The sequence below is a fragment of the Eleginops maclovinus genome, chromosome 18 (assembly GCF_036324505.1).
Source record: "Eleginops maclovinus isolate JMC-PN-2008 ecotype Puerto Natales chromosome 18, JC_Emac_rtc_rv5, whole genome shotgun sequence".
Taxonomy (NCBI): Eukaryota; Metazoa; Chordata; class Actinopteri; order Perciformes; family Eleginopidae; genus Eleginops; species Eleginops maclovinus.
In genome coordinates this window covers 22,069,892-22,087,133 of record NC_086366.1, presented here as the reverse complement: position 1 = coordinate 22,087,133, position 17,242 = coordinate 22,069,892, and the positions used below count along the sequence as shown (strand labels likewise).

Genomic DNA, 17,242 nt, shown 5'->3' with positions numbered 1-17,242 from the left:
TACAGTGTAAACCATGGCCTTTAAAAAGCCATGGGGCTCGTCAGTGTACCTTAGCTGGTTTTGGGGTTTTCATGTGCCATGATTGTATGCTTAACAAAGCATTCCATATTTCTCTGTTTTGCTAAGTGTAATTGAACCTGTAGCACTAACAAACTGTGAGCTTTGAATTTTTACATTTCATTACAGAATCTCAAATATTTTAGATTTTTACACCAATTTTCAAGTCTAGTCACAGCTCTTCTCTTTAATTAAATATTTGGAGGTCATTTTTTTTAGGTCATGGTTTTAGTTAAGATGAGATGGTGGTCTGTGATATCAAAACATAGGAAGTTTAGTGCAAAATATTGCCTTTTTGTTCTATGAGTTGAGAACAATGCCAAATTGACAGTACATAGGAACCTGCAGAGAAACCATTTACTGTGTTTTCAACTGCATTCTGGGATATAAAAGAGGGAACATATATAGTTGTCAATTTATGGGACTAAGGAAAATGAGAAATGGGTTTATATTTATATAATGTTAAACATTGTAGTTCAATAAAATTGCTGGATAAAGCTAGATGGGATTTTTTACTTCACACATAACTACTCTATATACTTTATGGCATATTGAAGCTTTCATTCAAACCATTGTTGGTTGTGTGGGAAAAACAACAAGCACATTGTCATCACATTGGAATAATTTGTTTCTTTAGAGTGTTGGTTAGCTCGAAACAATACACAGTAAGTCTTGTTGCTAGGAGAGATGTCTATTCGATCCTATTGGCCAAAAGACCAGGATGTTTATCCAATGAAGGCCCCACAGCAGCCGGACAGTGATATCCATCAAGCCAGTTGGAAAGGTCAATAATGATGGTGGATGTCATCCGAAAAGTGAAGAAGATTTGTTTATTTGGATGGAAACACTGTATGTGGAGATGAATCGAAGAACACGTATAATAAATCAGTAAAATGGTGCTCCCTGAAAAGGCAATGCAATTGTTATCTCAAAGCAACAATTATCACTTTTAACCCTCTTATGGCAGCTACAGCACATAACAATACCAGCTCTTTGGTGACAACCAATAACCTTGAGCTTTCTTTTTGAGGCCTGTGTTTTCAATTCATTCTCCTGGTACAAACCATCGCGATCCTTGTTATTTTAAAGACAACATTGGGACCGAGTATTTATGTCACTTAATTTTATGTAATGGTAATAGACAGAATCAGTTGTGCAACAAATGTCAATATATAATTGCTAAAGAATTTACATACATTTTTAGCTTTTCTTTCAAAACATGTCTCTGTACTGTACCCTCATTTTTGAAGAATGTTTGAATACTTCCATGTCATTTTCTTACAGCTGGCTCTATGGAAATTGTCCTCCACCACTGAAGGCATGGATATTTTCTTGTCTAACGGGTTTTCCTCTGATCTTCTTTTTAGCCAAATCTAACTCCGCCGATTGGCAATGACACTGGGTTACTCTATCATTTCACAACTATTTATTTTGGAGAGTAATTATTCCTCAGAGGATAAAACGACATGATTTTGGTGATTCCTTGACTTTCATAGTGGAATCCTTTTGGGTTTTGAGTGAAAAAGTTACTTTTGACATTTGATTCAAAACTTCATGATGCCTTCCTTATGAATTGCAATCACGTTGGTCGTCTCACATTGTCTGTCCTGGTGCAGCATAAATATAGTTATGTTGATATATTATACGTGTGTTCTAGTGCTCGTTAAGATATGAAACACATCTGCTATGTAGTCAACTGCACTTCCGGCAACTCCTGAAAGTGTCGATAACTTGATCTGGATCTAGGTGAGTTGCTTTTTGATTCACTGATTGTAAACAGTTACATTATAACAATCAATAACAAAAAGCCAGCTTCAGTAAGAGACTACAAAAATAGTTTAACAGGTCATGTATGTAGCCTAATAATAATTGAGTGTACCAGATGCTATTGTGAGGACTGTAATAAGGGCAGCACCAGTGGAGATACAGTTGAGTTGTTTAAATCAAATGTGTTCACATCCTTTTAGCCACAAAGGTGCTCATATGATTTTATAGCAATATCTAGTCTAGAAATAAATGCGTCGAAACCAGAAAAGAAGGTTTTTCATTGGATCTATGATACGGCGAGAATCCAGATACCCTCCAAGATAATGGATTTATAGGTGTGGAACCAGACTAAGATGGTGCTGATGGTCAGAATAAAAACAAAACCATAAAAAGTGGTCACAGTGCGTCACAACCAGCTACATTGTGCTTTCAACATTTTTGCTTAGGTAGAATTTATCCCATTTTTTTTAAAGCAATAATATTAAGTTTCAATACAAATATTAGGATCAACTTAATATTGTTGCTTTCATCTAACTTAATACACTGAAGTGACATTTGTTGACATCATTGTGAACATGTAAACTACTGAAAAGAAGCTACATATTTTAAATGTAAAGCAACTAGAATGGATGAAGAATCTTGCTGTGTTCAAACGCTTACCTTTTGTAGCATGTTACTAATGCAAATGCTTTTACCAACGTTTTTCTGCCTATCAACCATGTACTAACCACTATTTCTGCCTTGTACCTGTTCAGGAAGTGCTCAAAATGAAATCTAGAGCTCCAATTACCCACAGACAGCCTTGGGCATGTTCTTCATTTCTGATTCTCTGTGACCTCAGGAAAATCTCAACACTGATAGACTTTCTGAACAAAGTGTCACACAAAGATGTACATCTTAGCAATTACTCGCAAAAAAGTGAATAAAGAATCTTTGCATCTTTAGGGTTGTTGTAGCCAGGCTTGGGGAGCAACAGGTAACATGTAACGGGATAATGTAATCTGGCTACAGAATAATAATAACTGTGTTCCCTTACATTAAAAAAGGATTCATCAGATCACTGGTTTCTTTTAAAATGTGGATTACTAGCAGGTTATTTTGTATTTCATTTAGGCTACTTTCATTCTTTAATTTAATCATGTTTTTTTTATGCATAGATGTACACCAGATGTGTTAAACTAAAATAATATGTGTGTGTGTGTGTGTGTGTGTGTGTGTGTGTGTGTGTGTGTGTGTGTGTGTGTGTGTGTGTGTGTGTGTGTGTGTGTGTGTGTGTGTGTGTGTGTGTGTGTGTGTGTGTGTTAAACTAAAACAGCATATGTATATAGTCTTTCTCAGATTAGGTGACTGATTACATATCTATTGGTTATTGGAAGAGAATACATTTTTGAAGCTACCCTCCCAACACTGAAAAAACTGAAACTGAAACTTTAATGTTTTATGTCAGCAGGTTTCACATAACTGTATTAGGTTAGTTGGAAGCAATAATATTAAGTTGAACCGTATAGCTTTTATTAGGTTCATCTTAATATTATTACTTTCAACTAACCTAATACATTTATGTGAAACCTGTTGTGCTTGTAGCTTCAGATAGCTAACTGCTGGGTCTCCCTCTGTGTACAAGTATATGTGACTTCAAGTATGACAGTGGTTCTGTTTTTTCTTAAAAAAACGTTTTTATCTTTGCATTCGTTGACTGAAAAGCTCAAATCTAAAATGAGATCAGCTGATTGTGGTAAAGCACATGTTTGGGTTGAGCTCGAGTTGGATCAGTGATCTCCTCCTTCACTGAGATGATGACTGTCCTCCAGTGGAGCGTGATGGTGAAGCAACGCTCTGAGGACTGCCAGGCTTTGTCAGACTGAGTACTCTCCACTTTGTTCTTCTCCGCTCACACTCCGCTCTGTTGTTCTTGTTTCTCTCCCAGAGGCTCCCACCTGTTCTTGACCCCGCACTGCTGGCCTCCAGTCTGTTGACCTTTGACCCTGGCCAATCACAAACAGTCAGAAACCTCTTGACCACCTCTTGACCTGCGGAGAGGGAGACGGAGCGGTTTGTTGTTGTTGTTGTTGTGTGTGTGTGTGTGTGTGTGTGTGTGTGTGTGTGTGTGTGTGTGTGTGTGTGCGTGCATGCGTGCGTGTGCGCGTGTGTGTTGGCAGTCTGACCTTTTCTGACATTTGACATGTAATTGCATTATTTCTAAACATGAACTACATGTAGTGGGAATATTGTTTTTTACAGATGTATCCTTCTAAATGTGGTATGGCCCTGAATTTTCTTGTAGTGCCATCCACAGGACAAAAATATATTTTTCCACCCATTTTAAATGTGATTTTGCTACCTTACAAAATTGTAATTAGCCTTAATTAATGCAAACAGACTTCTAAATAACATGGGAAAGACATGATAATAAATAAATACTGAACTGGTTAAAAAGATTATGTCAATGGGATTGCCGGGTGCAGTCCTGATCAGTATGACATATTATTCAACTTTAAAGAGGCCTTATTATGCTTTTGGGGGGAGATTACCCTAGTCTGTAGCGTGTTATATAGGTTTTGGTGCATGTAAACGGTCTGCAAGGTCTACAATCCAAAAGTTCCCTCCAAAGGGAGTTTCTCTCTCACACACTCCCCCCCCCCCCCGCCTGAAATTTCTCCATTCAACTCTTTTTTATTTCTCCATAACATAGTGGCATCCTGATTTAACACTTGCGCTTCTATTGGCTAGCAACATATTATTTGTGATAGGCTAAGGGGTAGGACATCTCTAAATGATTGACCCTCCACAACAGAGCTGGCCAGCTAACCAATCAGAGCAGACTGGGCTCTGGTTTCAGACAGAGGGTGAAGAGAGATGCTGCAGCACAGGTAATATGAGATGAGTATGCAGTACCCTAATTGGTGGAAAAAGGTTTGTAGGAGTCAGGAAGTAAATACGATTGATAGGGAAAGATGAATAATAAAAAAATAATGGTTCTATTTTTTTGTTAATCTTACCAACTCTCTGTAGTGCTGACCCGCTGTTGCAATGAAACCGCTGGTTGCTGTTGCAAAAACAGACAATCAAAGCTATCACTATTTCACAGAGAGCATGCAAATTTCAAAGAGTTGTGAGCAGAAAATGTACCATTCTGAAAACTGGATATTCCAATGCCAGAAAGATGATATCACCAAACTGTAACTGAACAAGAGAGGGAAACAAGTGCAGCTCCTCACACTGCCAGGATTCTCCAGGAAACCTAAAATACATTTTCTGCTAAGGTTGCTAGAGAAATTCTTTCACAGTTTTCGAGGAACTTTCCACCGACCAATCAAAGGATAACTTCCTCTGTTAAAGACATATTGTTGAAGAGGTTGAGGAACAATGTCTGACTCTATGAACAAAGAAACACAGAAACTTATTGTCATATATTATATGTCTGAATTGTGAATAGTACACAGTTGAACTCCATTCAGATGTTTTGTTCTGGACAAAGTCAAATATGTTTTGCACACTCTCAAAACTTTAAAGAGGACATATTATGCTCATATTCAAGTTTTACATGTCTCCATGTTCAAAAAGCTCTTTATTTTTCTCATACTGCCTGTGCTGCAGCACCCCTTTTCACCCTCAGTCTGAAACCAGAGCCCAGTCGGCTCTGATTGGTTATTTGGGTGGCTCTGTTGTGATTGGTCAACCTCTAAGAGATGTCTCGCCCCTTAACCTTTAATGTGTTGGAGCGCTAGCCTTTGCAGACCATTTACATGCACAAAAACCTATAGAACACACTACAGGAAAGGGAAAACCTCAAACGCATAAATGCCTCTTTAATAGACATACATTTAGCCAACAATAATTATACAAACATAAATACATAGAGAAACTAAAACAGGTCTCATTTGATGTGCTCCATGCTTGTGGTGCATTTGAGTGCCAGTTAAAATAATATGACTCTCAATGCTGTGACATGAAACATAACTATTTTAATGCTAAGGGGCCTCAGCTCTTCAACATCAGCCACCTGGTGATGCAACACAACCCTTGGCAGGTCAATGAGTGCAAAAACCTCATGTACGATAATGGCCTACAGACCCACTGATTCACACTTTAAGTCCAGTGAAGGGTTTTTGTCTGCTTGGGTCATTTATAGAACATATGCACACTCCTCTTCACTCTTTTAAACTCTGAGCTGCAGTAAAATGACACAGATCCATCAGACTGACTGAAGTGCCGCTTTAATAGAACATCCCTGATGTGTCTGCAGAGGCTCTCCTGCCCCCTTGTGGCTGTTTCTGGCACAGACATCTCCGCCTGACTATCAGAGGATGGTTTGGCCCGGAGTAGATCTTTGTTCTTCTGCAACCTGAGGCCCGAGTCAAACGCTGCATGGTTTCCTCTTTGAAAGTTTCCAGCAGTGACACAAGTCTCCCACGATAGCTTGCATGATGATGACAATACCCTTCAAAGTAGTGAACTATTTTGAGATTAGTTCATTTTTCCCAACGGTGCTATTTTTGGATGCTTTAGAAACATTCACTTCCTGACCAGGAGAGGAAAACACATCCAGCAGTGTCTGTACACTGCCGGGCTGATAATGCTGTACATGGCAAAAAAGGATCTGTCGGAATGCTTTTGGGGATATTTTTCAATCAAAGTTTGAAAATCATTCACATTTGGCCAACAAACATACATCTTTAATGTTATTTTACATCAGGGGTGTCCAAACTATGGCTTGGGGGCCCTGTTGTCCATTTTGAAATGGCCCTCAGCCAATTCAAAAAGTATAACTGTATCTGGCCAACACCTTAAACTTGATCTTGTCTTATATTGTACTTCTTAAATATAAATTATATGTAAAATTATATTAGACAATGTGTTAATAAGCAAACTTTTTTAATAAATTCAAGTTGTACTTTTATCACAAATCTTAGTTGATCCAAACAAGTTATCTCCATAACAAACCCTTCATGTTTCCTCTTATTATAAGCAATCTGTTCTAAGGAATGAGCTGCCAACCCTTTTTTTTATAACTAAATAAATAAAACCCATAAATAAATGGAAATCTATGGCAGGTTTTCTTTTGTGAAGCATATTCAAGTATCAAGATAATTTACCTACATTTAATTGATATTTTTATCTTGTAAATTAACTTATGAGGCAATATGTATTTGATCCTCTGCCAATTTAGTTAGTTTACCCACTTACAAAGAACTGAACAGTCTGTCATTTTTGTGGTACGTTTATTTTCACCGTGAGAGACAGAATATGAAAAAGATATTGTTAATATGTGTCATAGTTAGAGAGGCCAAACACTTAATGAAATAAAAAGACATTGCTAAAATTACACCATTTAAATGATAAGTAGCTGTTAATGCATTGAAATAAATATATTTCTTTATTTTATTAAACGATGTGAGCAAACATTTCCTTTAGATACTCTAAGTATATTTTGCTGCTGCTTTTATAATTTTACTCTCTTCAAGGAAGTTGTTTATTTGTAGAACTTTTTTTTGTTAGTTTATTTTTCACTCGCTTTATATTTGCACTTATGTCGTTATATTGAAGATGCACTCACATGTTTATGAAACACCACTCAATACAAGATATACTATATAATTAAATATATTTTAGAGGACTTTTGTCTTTCTTTCTTTCTTGATAAATGGAAGAGATGGTGTACGATGTCACATAAATCTCCTACTGTAGAATAACTTACAGTAGGGTTGTGCTTTTTTTGAATGTGTGTCTATGTTAGCACTCTCCCTTCTTGTCTGAGAGCTGCTGTTGCTTTAGAAACCGTACACATCACCTGCCTTCAGAAAGCAAGTGTAAAGATGTTAAGCCACAAAACTCCAACAAATCCTTAAAAAAATTAGTGTTTACCTCAGTCCAGCCCCGGGAACAGCTCAGCAGTAAAATCCTCCTCCTCCTCATACTGTAGAGTAGATTTTAAATTGAGATCTATTTCATAATGAGACAGTTCAACAGTGAAAACTCCAACTCAAGATCATCTATCCCAGCTGATCAGCCTCACTGAGTCACTCGTGTTGATCAATAATCCTCTCATCCCGTGTTAGTCGTGTTTCCAGCCATAAAACTTAGTGCACTAATCAGTATTTTGACATGAACAACGGCACAAATGTGTAATGTGATAGGGGTCAGATGTAATGAAGAATCACACATGTTAATAAGAGAGGATGAATGCTATTTGTGAACAAACATTAAATACAAATCCAGAAATGTTATTTGGACATTAAAAAAATAAAATAAAATAAAAAGCAGAACTGATGACAGTATATTGATGTGATGAGTATGAATATAACCCAAAGAGGAAAGTGCATTACAGGACAAATCAGTTTACTGTAACAGTGCTTTTGAACCTGTTCTGCTTTTACCCTGAGGAACCCTGATGACATTTCTCCAGCTTTGTATCCACTGTCTGGGAAGGGAACAAAACATTTTAAGGCAATTAGTTTTAACAGAATTTTAAGTTTACGGGTTATCTCAGATCATCATGGCATATTTTACCCTGTTGAGGGAGCTGTTGTATCAAAGCTGTATCATATACAGGAACCTTGACTTGGATTGTTTAGTCTATAACACTTTTACAGACTTAAATGTCTATTTTTGTTATGTTCAGATCTCCCTATTCAATTATTCTTATACTTGTTAAATAGTTTTAGTCATCAACTAATCGATAAGAGGACTAATCGTTGCACCGCTTTGAGTTGCATGATTCCACAAATATTCAAAATTGAAATCAATAATTCAAAGATAGAATAAGGAAATTATCATAAAATATCCAGTTTTTGTTTTTAGTTTGAGTTTTAAAATGCAATTAAATTATATTTATTGCTTGTATTCTATTATAATTCAAGCATTTTTTCATACATCCCAGGGTCATTCTCAGGGCACCTTCTGGTTCGCTCATGAAACCGTTGAATGTTCATCATGGCTGAACACGTGGGAGGCACAGACTTGCCATCTGTACACTGTGCAGTATGTATCATAAAAGAAACCCTATCTTCTCCCTACATTCCTGGATAGGAACAGATCTGTTTTATTTCCACCTCTTTAATGGACATCATTAACCACCTTACACAAAAAGACAACATAGTTTGATTTTCAGCAACTTTATTTCAGTATAAGTGGTTTTTAAAACACCTCACACTTTCTCCAACGTCTCATTGTTCTTGCAACCTCCGAGATAAGCAAGCAAGACATTAAAATCTTCAAACATGGCCAACATGATCAAACTCTGTGCCAAACAACATTTTGAAGCAAACTATTTGACAAGAGTCAACATTAAGACAAGTGGGGAGCAAACGGTCACATAATAACCAATAATTCAACTTTGTACACGTGTAAACCCTGACTAAAAAGAGAGAGCGGCCGGCTCACAGCAGCCAGTGCAGGAAGGAGCAGTGATCTGACAAAATGAACCAAATGCCCAAATACTAGCCTACTTTTCAGCCTGCTTAGCTGTGTGTACAGGGTCGTGTGTGACTGTGTGTATGCATGCGTGTGCACTTGTGTTCTATCATACAAACATACTTACATAGAAACCCATTGTGTTCTAATAAGGCATTATGCGGCAAAACAGAACATCAGAAAACAGAAAATCCACAGAGCAAAAAACAGCATTAATGCCAGAAAATCTGATTTTAAGGTCAAGAAAACATAATGACGAACATGGTGGAGGAATGCATGAAATTAAGCTGAAGTCTGGGGAAACCTTCAATGTCAGGTCAGACACTGTTGATGATTTTGGAGAATAGTGACATGATGAAAAAAAAATATCTGGGCTCTTCCTGACAAAAACGGTTTGTTGCTCTGGGTTTGGGAATTGGGCTGGGGTTATAAAAACTAAGACTTGTCTGCAGAAGCCAGTCTACAGAGTGCAAACACAAAGTCTGTCATCCATAGTGAATGGGTTACTATGTCACTATAGCAACGGTAAAACCAGTGTGCATTCACTTAACAGGTGGAGATAGTAGCATAATGAGCTGGGACAGTACCTTTAAAAGTACAGATATAAAATACATTCATGAAGACATTTTAACAAACTAAACAAGAACAAGGTCAATAGAAAGCAGAACACCATCAGTTCAAACGGCTCAAGGCCAAACACCTTTTCATAGACTACAGCATAGAGTCAGGTTAGGCGGCACGAGCAGAATTAAGACGATGACATTTTTATCGTTCAGCTGGTACCACTAACTGGTAATTAAAAGGACCATTCCAATAACAAAAATCACATGATTTGTCACTCACACTTGCTGTCTAGCCATGCGCTTTTTTTAGGTTTCACTTGACCAGTTTGTGAGGTGTGGCTCTCAGCCTCCACACCAATAAAATGCAGGTGGGTAAAAATGTGAGTCTCACAACATTAAATAAAAAGGCTTTTTTTTTTATCAAAAGAATGTATGTTTCCAGAAACTGTTGGGGCCAAGTTACACCAATAATTGTAACGGAAAATGTAGTTATTGCAATCAAAACATCATGTTGATTGGATTCACTCATGAAAGTAAAATAAACCCACCAATGCTAAAACAATTATGAATTGCTTAACGACAGCAAAACAAATTAAAACACCTTCCTGTACTGTGGGAAATTAAGACTGAATTGCTAATTAAGCACGCAGCTAATTTGAGGAGTTGCCGTTGATCAATGACCAGACCAAAAATGTCGTAGCCCGTCTTTATGAAAAAGGAGAGCTTTTGCTAAATAAATATTCAAAATTTTGTTTTCTGATTCACTAAAACCTAACTTAAAAAGATGACCACTTTTGAATCATTGTAAAACTAAAACCTAAAAGAGCTATCTTCCTTTCTGGTTAGTGGACAAGCTAACTAGCAGGCTACTAGCTATCTGGAATACTTGTATGCCACTTGTATAGCATTGATGTAATAGCGGGATTACTAGGTAACTTGGTTGCCTATTGTAAGTGGCTCGTGCTTGCACATCATTAGCTAGCTAGTATGGTAAGCTTCTCAGGCACAGTAAATGGTCAGCTAGCCCCACGACAAGTCAGAATGTCAACAAAACTTTAGTACCAAATGTTGTACCACTTTCTGGTGTGACAGATGCAAACCCTGGAAAAAAACGGTGTCAACATGTTCAGAGGTACTTGTTTTGCATCAGAAAGTCAGGTCTGTGAGAATCAAGCTCGAGGAGCAAGCAAACAATTTCTGGAAAAGAAGTTGCTGTTCAAGTTCACAGATATAACCATAAGCTATCTGTATCACTAGACTACTACAGATCAAAACACGTTTTCCTTTATGATCGAATCGACCCTCTTAATCTTTTTCTGAACTCAATGCCGGGCCTGAACCTGACTCTTCATCACAACTAAACTGAAATTGATCTGCGTCTTCTGATCCAGCCAGTACCTCTTAAAAGGTTTCTGTACCTTTTCAGCAGTAGAAGAGTGCTGCTTGAGCCATAGGGGTGATGGTGTCGCTGCGCTGGTGTCCGCTCCGACACAGTTCCCTGAGAACCCACTTTCTCTACGACTACAGCAATGGCAAAATGCTGGTGACGAAAAATGTGTGGTCCAGAATGATAAAAAAAAAGAAAACACATTTACAGAATTATGGTGCAGCATTAAAAGGAGAGGACATATTAAAAGCCAATATTTACAAATAGATCTGATGAACTGGACTGTGAGGGATAGACATTTTCTTTCATCTTTTGCGTCTACATACGGACAACAGTGTGCTGGTGGTGGAAAAATAAAGGTGTGAGGTCACTACACGATGCCATTGGACGATCCGATTACTCAGCTGTTCTGTTAAGTGTCAAAGACGTGTTAATGGGTTTACAATAATAGACAGTTTCCGAACCAGTGACAAATCGACATATACTTCAGATTCTGTAAATGATGCAACATGATCCAGAGTTGGCTCGTCGGACAGCCTCACACGGGGCACCAATTGAAAGATATATGGTATAGAACATAGTGTTCTTTTACCAATACATGTAACCATTACTGCTCTTATATTTTCTTTCTATACATCTTGTATACATCATTTGTCTATATATCTGTATTATTTTTCCTATGTGTGTGTTTTTTTGCATTCTATGTTACAGTCTCTGTATGCTTATTTTGGCTTTAAGCAATGAACCGCTCCTATGGATAGTGAGTTTGCATTACAAACAGGGTCTCGACAAACTCAAATCCTTCACAGTTTGCTTCAGTGTCCACTTTTTTCCTCCCAGTCCTTTTTTGACCCCATATATATATATATTTAACATTATAAAAAATAAGTTATTGCGCATCCAAAAAAAGTGCATTGTATATTTGAAAAATATCTCTTTCTCTCTTTACACTTTTCTTTTTTTCTTCACGTTTCCTGCTAATTAGGGTGGTATCCTTTCGTCCGATTTGGGATGGAGGAGTGTCCGCCTGTTTCCTCTTCACTCCATCGTACCGCACCACTGATGGGGAGTAAAGGGGAGTAAAGCAGACGGAAGAAGAGAAGGGGAGAAGAAAAGAGAGAAATAGCTAATGGATGGACGTCTTGCTACGCGATGACCATGGGAACATCATCTGAGAAACCACTGATCATGGGATCATCTTCATCATCATCACCTTGATAGGAAGAGGAGAGAGATCAACGTTAATATGGTGGTGGTGTGGAGGGAACAGGGATTTCAGCCTTTGCAGACCATTTACATGCAAAAAAAACCTTTATATCACACCACAGGAAAGGGAAAACCCCCCAAAAGCAAAATAGGGCCTCTTTAATATCGAATGACTTGTATTAGGGGCAACAAAACTTTATCTGGTCATCCCTACTGTGATGTCATTTTAATGTTTGAAGACATTTTTTGAAGCGCTTTCCTGCTGTACATGTAAAAGGCAGTGTGGCAGCGGGGTGTGATTATGGAGGCTTGCAGGCTTGAGGAGTAATGCATCACATGCAACAAGATTACGCAATCAGGGTACAAACAAAAAGTAACTGTATTCGATATCAATTACACAATAAAAAGAAGTAATCAGATTACTGTTACATTACATGCAGGATTACAATTTTACAATACATTTTGAAATAAAGATGTATTATATATAGACGTACTGAATCAATTTTCTTTATGGTTTATATTCAGGCTACTTTAAGTCTTTTTTATTTTCATTACAATATTTTTTTACAACAGTAGGTGTTTCATCAATGTATTGAGCTTAACCAGCATTTGTAAACTATTACTGTTACTACATTTCTACATGAAATATCTTAAGGTAGAATTGTTAAAAAAGTAAAAAACATCTGAATTTTTTTTACTTTTGTTATTTATTTTCTCATTATTTTTATTTGCATTGCTTTTGATATCAAGGTTATCCAAAAGTAACGGAAAGTAATCGGAATCACTTTTTATATTTTGGTAATCTCAATAGGTTGCTGATTCTTTTTTGACATGTAACTAGTTATTGTAATGGTTTAAACAGCGCAACAAGTATTTTGAATGTCTCACCCAGATCGTCCCCGGAGGAGAAGATGGCAGAGCCCAGACGGGAGTTGTAATGAGAGTTTGCAAAGGCGGTGAAATTGTTCTGCAGACGGCGGTGTCGGAGGTAGAGCGCCACCAAGCCCCCGCACACCCCCAGCAGCAGCAGGAAGAGGACCGGGACCACCACCGCCGCCATGTCTCCTGAGTGGCCCTGACCACGGGAGGCATCACTGGCCACTGGAAATGGAGAAAATCATTTTGATTCACAGTAACCCCCGGTTACCATCAGAATATGTAAGTAAGGAAGGAAGTGTGTGTGTGTGCCTGTTCCATTACCTGCAGTCAGCTGGTTATAGAGCAGCAGTGCAGGATCCCCACACAGCTGGCCGCTGAGCAGGCAGCGGGCCTGCACGGAGAACGTGTAGTTGTGTCCCAACAGCAGGCTGTTGATGCGGAAATACGTGTCTGTGGTGTTTCCCAGGAACGATGTCTGGTTGGTTGCACTGTCATACACATGCACTTCGTAGCCCTGTAAACAGCATGTTCAACTTCATGGAGGATAAAAAAAAGCACAAAACTACGGAAGCCTTGAGTGGCAAGCTAGAAGAAAAATGCAAGTTATCCATTTTCTGGAGATGGTTCTCCTGAGGTTATGAATTTGTGAAATATAAGGTTTTACCAGGATAATCTTTCAAGTAAAAAAAAAAAAAAACGTAAAGCAAAAAACTAAAAGTTAAAATGTTGTAGTTCTAATACTGATTTCGACCATGAAAGGCCACTGCCCCACGTTCTAAATGTGCAAGAGGACAAATTAAAACTAGGAAACATGACTTTTTTAAAACATGGGGTGGTGGTAAACCTGAAATGCGTATTATAACATCAAACCAAAAAGTTCACCTCTATGTCCAACCTGTTTTAACAGACTTAAAATTGTCCTGGCAGAACTTTCTTTTTTAACCCGGTAAAAAAACAATTTCTCCATCGTTTCAAAAGTCGACCTAGAATATAACATTTAGATTATAGGAATTTATTTTAATACTTCTTTAGGGCTATAGCACAAAGCCATAGAACTTCAAGGAATGAAAAAAGTTTGTTCTTTTGGACTGTGGATTCAATGGGTTGAAGGATCACTACTCTCTTGATGTAGTGTACATTTATAAATGAGTGTACACCGACAAGTAAAGTGGTATATTTGCATATCCAACCTTCTACACAAAGTTGGGGAAAAAAAGAGGGTTTTAAAAGCTCAGATATTGAGTGGGGTCTCACCCTGCTCTCATTGAAGCCCTTTTCCCTTACGGCCAGACTCTTCCAGAAGAGCAACACGTGGTCTTTCTCTGTGAAAATCTTCAGGGCTTCTGGAGCCGGAAGAGGGACTGCAGAAGAGAATAGCCAAGTGTATATATTAATAGAAGTGAATGGTTGTACTTCAGTATAGCGGAAGCATATATCTTATCACTCAAAGAATGCACCACAGTTACAAATACAAAAAGTCCACTTAATTAACATAAACACACTCCATGCATTATGATGAATATAAAGATCATCTGTATCAGCATTAATGCTGCGAGTGTACCTGTGCTGAGAGTGAAGCTGGCCTCCTTGCTCATGTTGCGCAGGCGGACAGAGATGCTGTATCTTCCTCCGGGCTCCAGGCCTTTCAGCAGGTATTCCACCGTGTTGTTCTTAGTGGTCAGCTTGTAGTCATACTCCTCCTTACGAATCACGTCCCGCACATGGATGGCATATGTCTACAGATAAACAGACCGGGGACAGGGAGTCACAACCACAAAAGCAAAAAAAACGTCTCTGCTGGTAGCTGATACAAAGCCATAAATTCTATTCCGACTAGCAAATAATTAGATTGTGTATTTAGAAGAACACTACCTCCGTAAGATTTGGAACCCGTTTGGTTTCCCATTAAAAGTCTTGCTGATGGATTAAAGGTGTGAATCAGGTAATTAATGTTGACTTACACCAGAAAAAGTATTAAAGCCTGATATATTTGAATCTCTCTTCATTAGGTTTACTTTGGCAGCAATGTATTAAAATAACGTAAATATATCAGCATTTGCTAAACTGATTCTGAGAATCTTATCGTTCTTTGTTTTTGTTTTCCAACTGTAGTCAGTCAACCCTCCTGATCCTGATGCTTATCATTTTCATCATGATTCGCCATCCACATAAGCGGGGTCTTACCAGGGCTGCGCTGGGGGCGTCGTACGGGGGCTGCCACTTCAGCGTGGCCTGTGTTTTGTCCACTCGCACACGATGGAGGTTCCTGGGGGGCAGCCGCTCGTTGGGAATCATTTTCACTACAGAGTAGTCAGAGGGAGGACCCAGGAAGGGAGAGACGATGCGCACCTGAAGGAAGAACACAAACATTACCTTAAAGATGTCCTCATATTACACTTATAGTGATGGACTGATGCAACAAAATAAAACAATGGCAGCATTATAGAATATTACACTGACTGTCTATGGAAGGCAAATGCATCTATTATTGCCATATATGAATACAGGATATTACTACTATCATGCTGGGTTTCAATTGTTGTATTTCTTTTTCTAGATGTAGAGATTAAGGACCATTTAGCACTTTCTTTACATTTTATCTTCCCACAAACATTGCTGCTGAAACAAATCTGACTTAATGACTTCACAGGGATTGACTGAAAGATGTCCCTGAGAGGAAGTTGGTAGGATGTTGAGAAGACTCACCAGGAAGAGATACTGTTCGTCGCTGTCCACTGTGACTGTCAGGCTGAGAGACGTGGAGCTGACCTGACGTGGGCTGCGGTAAAGGTCCAGGAAGGAGGTGGCATAAAACACACCGTACACCTACACACACACACACACCAGAAATAAGTGTCTACTCAGTGAAGAGGTTCAGAGGAAAGTTAAAACATTAATATATATATATATATATATACAGTGGGGAGAACAAGTATTTGATACACTGCCGATCTTGCAGGTTTTCCCACTTACAAAGCATGTAGAAGTCTGTAATTTTTATCAACTTCAACTGTGAGAGACGGAATCTAAAACAAAAATCCAGAAAATCACATTGTATGATTTTTAAATAATTAATTAGCATTTTATTGCATGACATAAGTATTTGATCACCTACCAACCACTAAAAATTCCGGCTCTCACAGACCTGTTAGTGTTTCTTTAAGAAGCCCTCCTGTTCTCCACTCATTACTTGTATTAACTGCACCTGTTTGAACTCGTTACCTGTATAAAAGAGACCTGTCCACACACTCAATCAAACAGAATCCAACCTCTCCACATTGGCCAAGACCAGAGAGCTGTGTAAGGACAACAGGGATAAAATTGTAGACCTGCACAAGGCTGGGATGGGCTACAGGACAATAGGCAAGCAGCTCGGTGAGAAGGCAACAACTGTTGGCGCAATTATTAGAAAATGGAAGAAGTTCAAGATGACGGTCAATCTCCCTGGGTCTGGGGCTCCATGCAAGATCTCACCTCGTGGGGCATCAATGATCATGAGGAAGGTGAGGGATCAGCCAAAAACTACACGGCAGGACCTGGTCAATGACCTGAAGAGAGCTGGGACCACAGTCTCAAAGAAAACCATTAGTAACACACTACGCCGTCATGGATTAAAATCCTGCAGCGCACGCAAGGTCCCCCTGCTCAAGCCAGCGCATGTCCTGGCCCATCTGAAGTTTGCCAATGACCATTTGGATGACCCAGAGGAGGAATGGGAGAAGGTCATGTGGTCTGATGAGACAAAAATAGAGCTTTTTGGTCTAAACTCCACTCGTCGTGTTTGGAGGAAGAAGAAGGATGAGTACAACTCAAAGAACACCATCCCAACCGTGAAGCATGGAGGTGGAAACATCATTCTTTGGGGATGCTTTTCTGCAAAGGGGACAGGACGACTGCAGCGTATTGAGGGGAGGATGGATGGGGCCATGTATCGCGAGATCTTGGCCAACAACCTCCTTCCCTCAGTAAG

General features: G+C 38.7%; 1 protein-coding gene across 1 annotated transcript in view; it reads right to left on the bottom strand.

Moving 5' to 3' along the window:
* Positions 1–8,923: 8,923 nt before the first annotated feature.
* Positions 8,924–17,242, bottom strand: part of sorl1 (sortilin-related receptor, L(DLR class) A repeats containing) — a 93,882-nt gene continuing 85,563 nt past the window's right edge. Inside the window, exons 42-48 of the mRNA XM_063906850.1 lie at positions 15,979–16,098; positions 15,457–15,621; positions 14,834–15,008; positions 14,527–14,633; positions 13,594–13,786; positions 13,282–13,494; positions 8,924–12,400 (exon numbers count right to left, since the gene is read on the bottom strand). Of these exons, the coding sequence (XP_063762920.1) occupies positions 12,333–12,400; positions 13,282–13,494; positions 13,594–13,786; positions 14,527–14,633; positions 14,834–15,008; positions 15,457–15,621; positions 15,979–16,098 (1,041 nt within the window). The 3' untranslated portion in view covers positions 8,924–12,332. The remainder of the gene's footprint in view (positions 12,401–13,281; positions 13,495–13,593; positions 13,787–14,526; positions 14,634–14,833; positions 15,009–15,456; positions 15,622–15,978; positions 16,099–17,242) is intronic.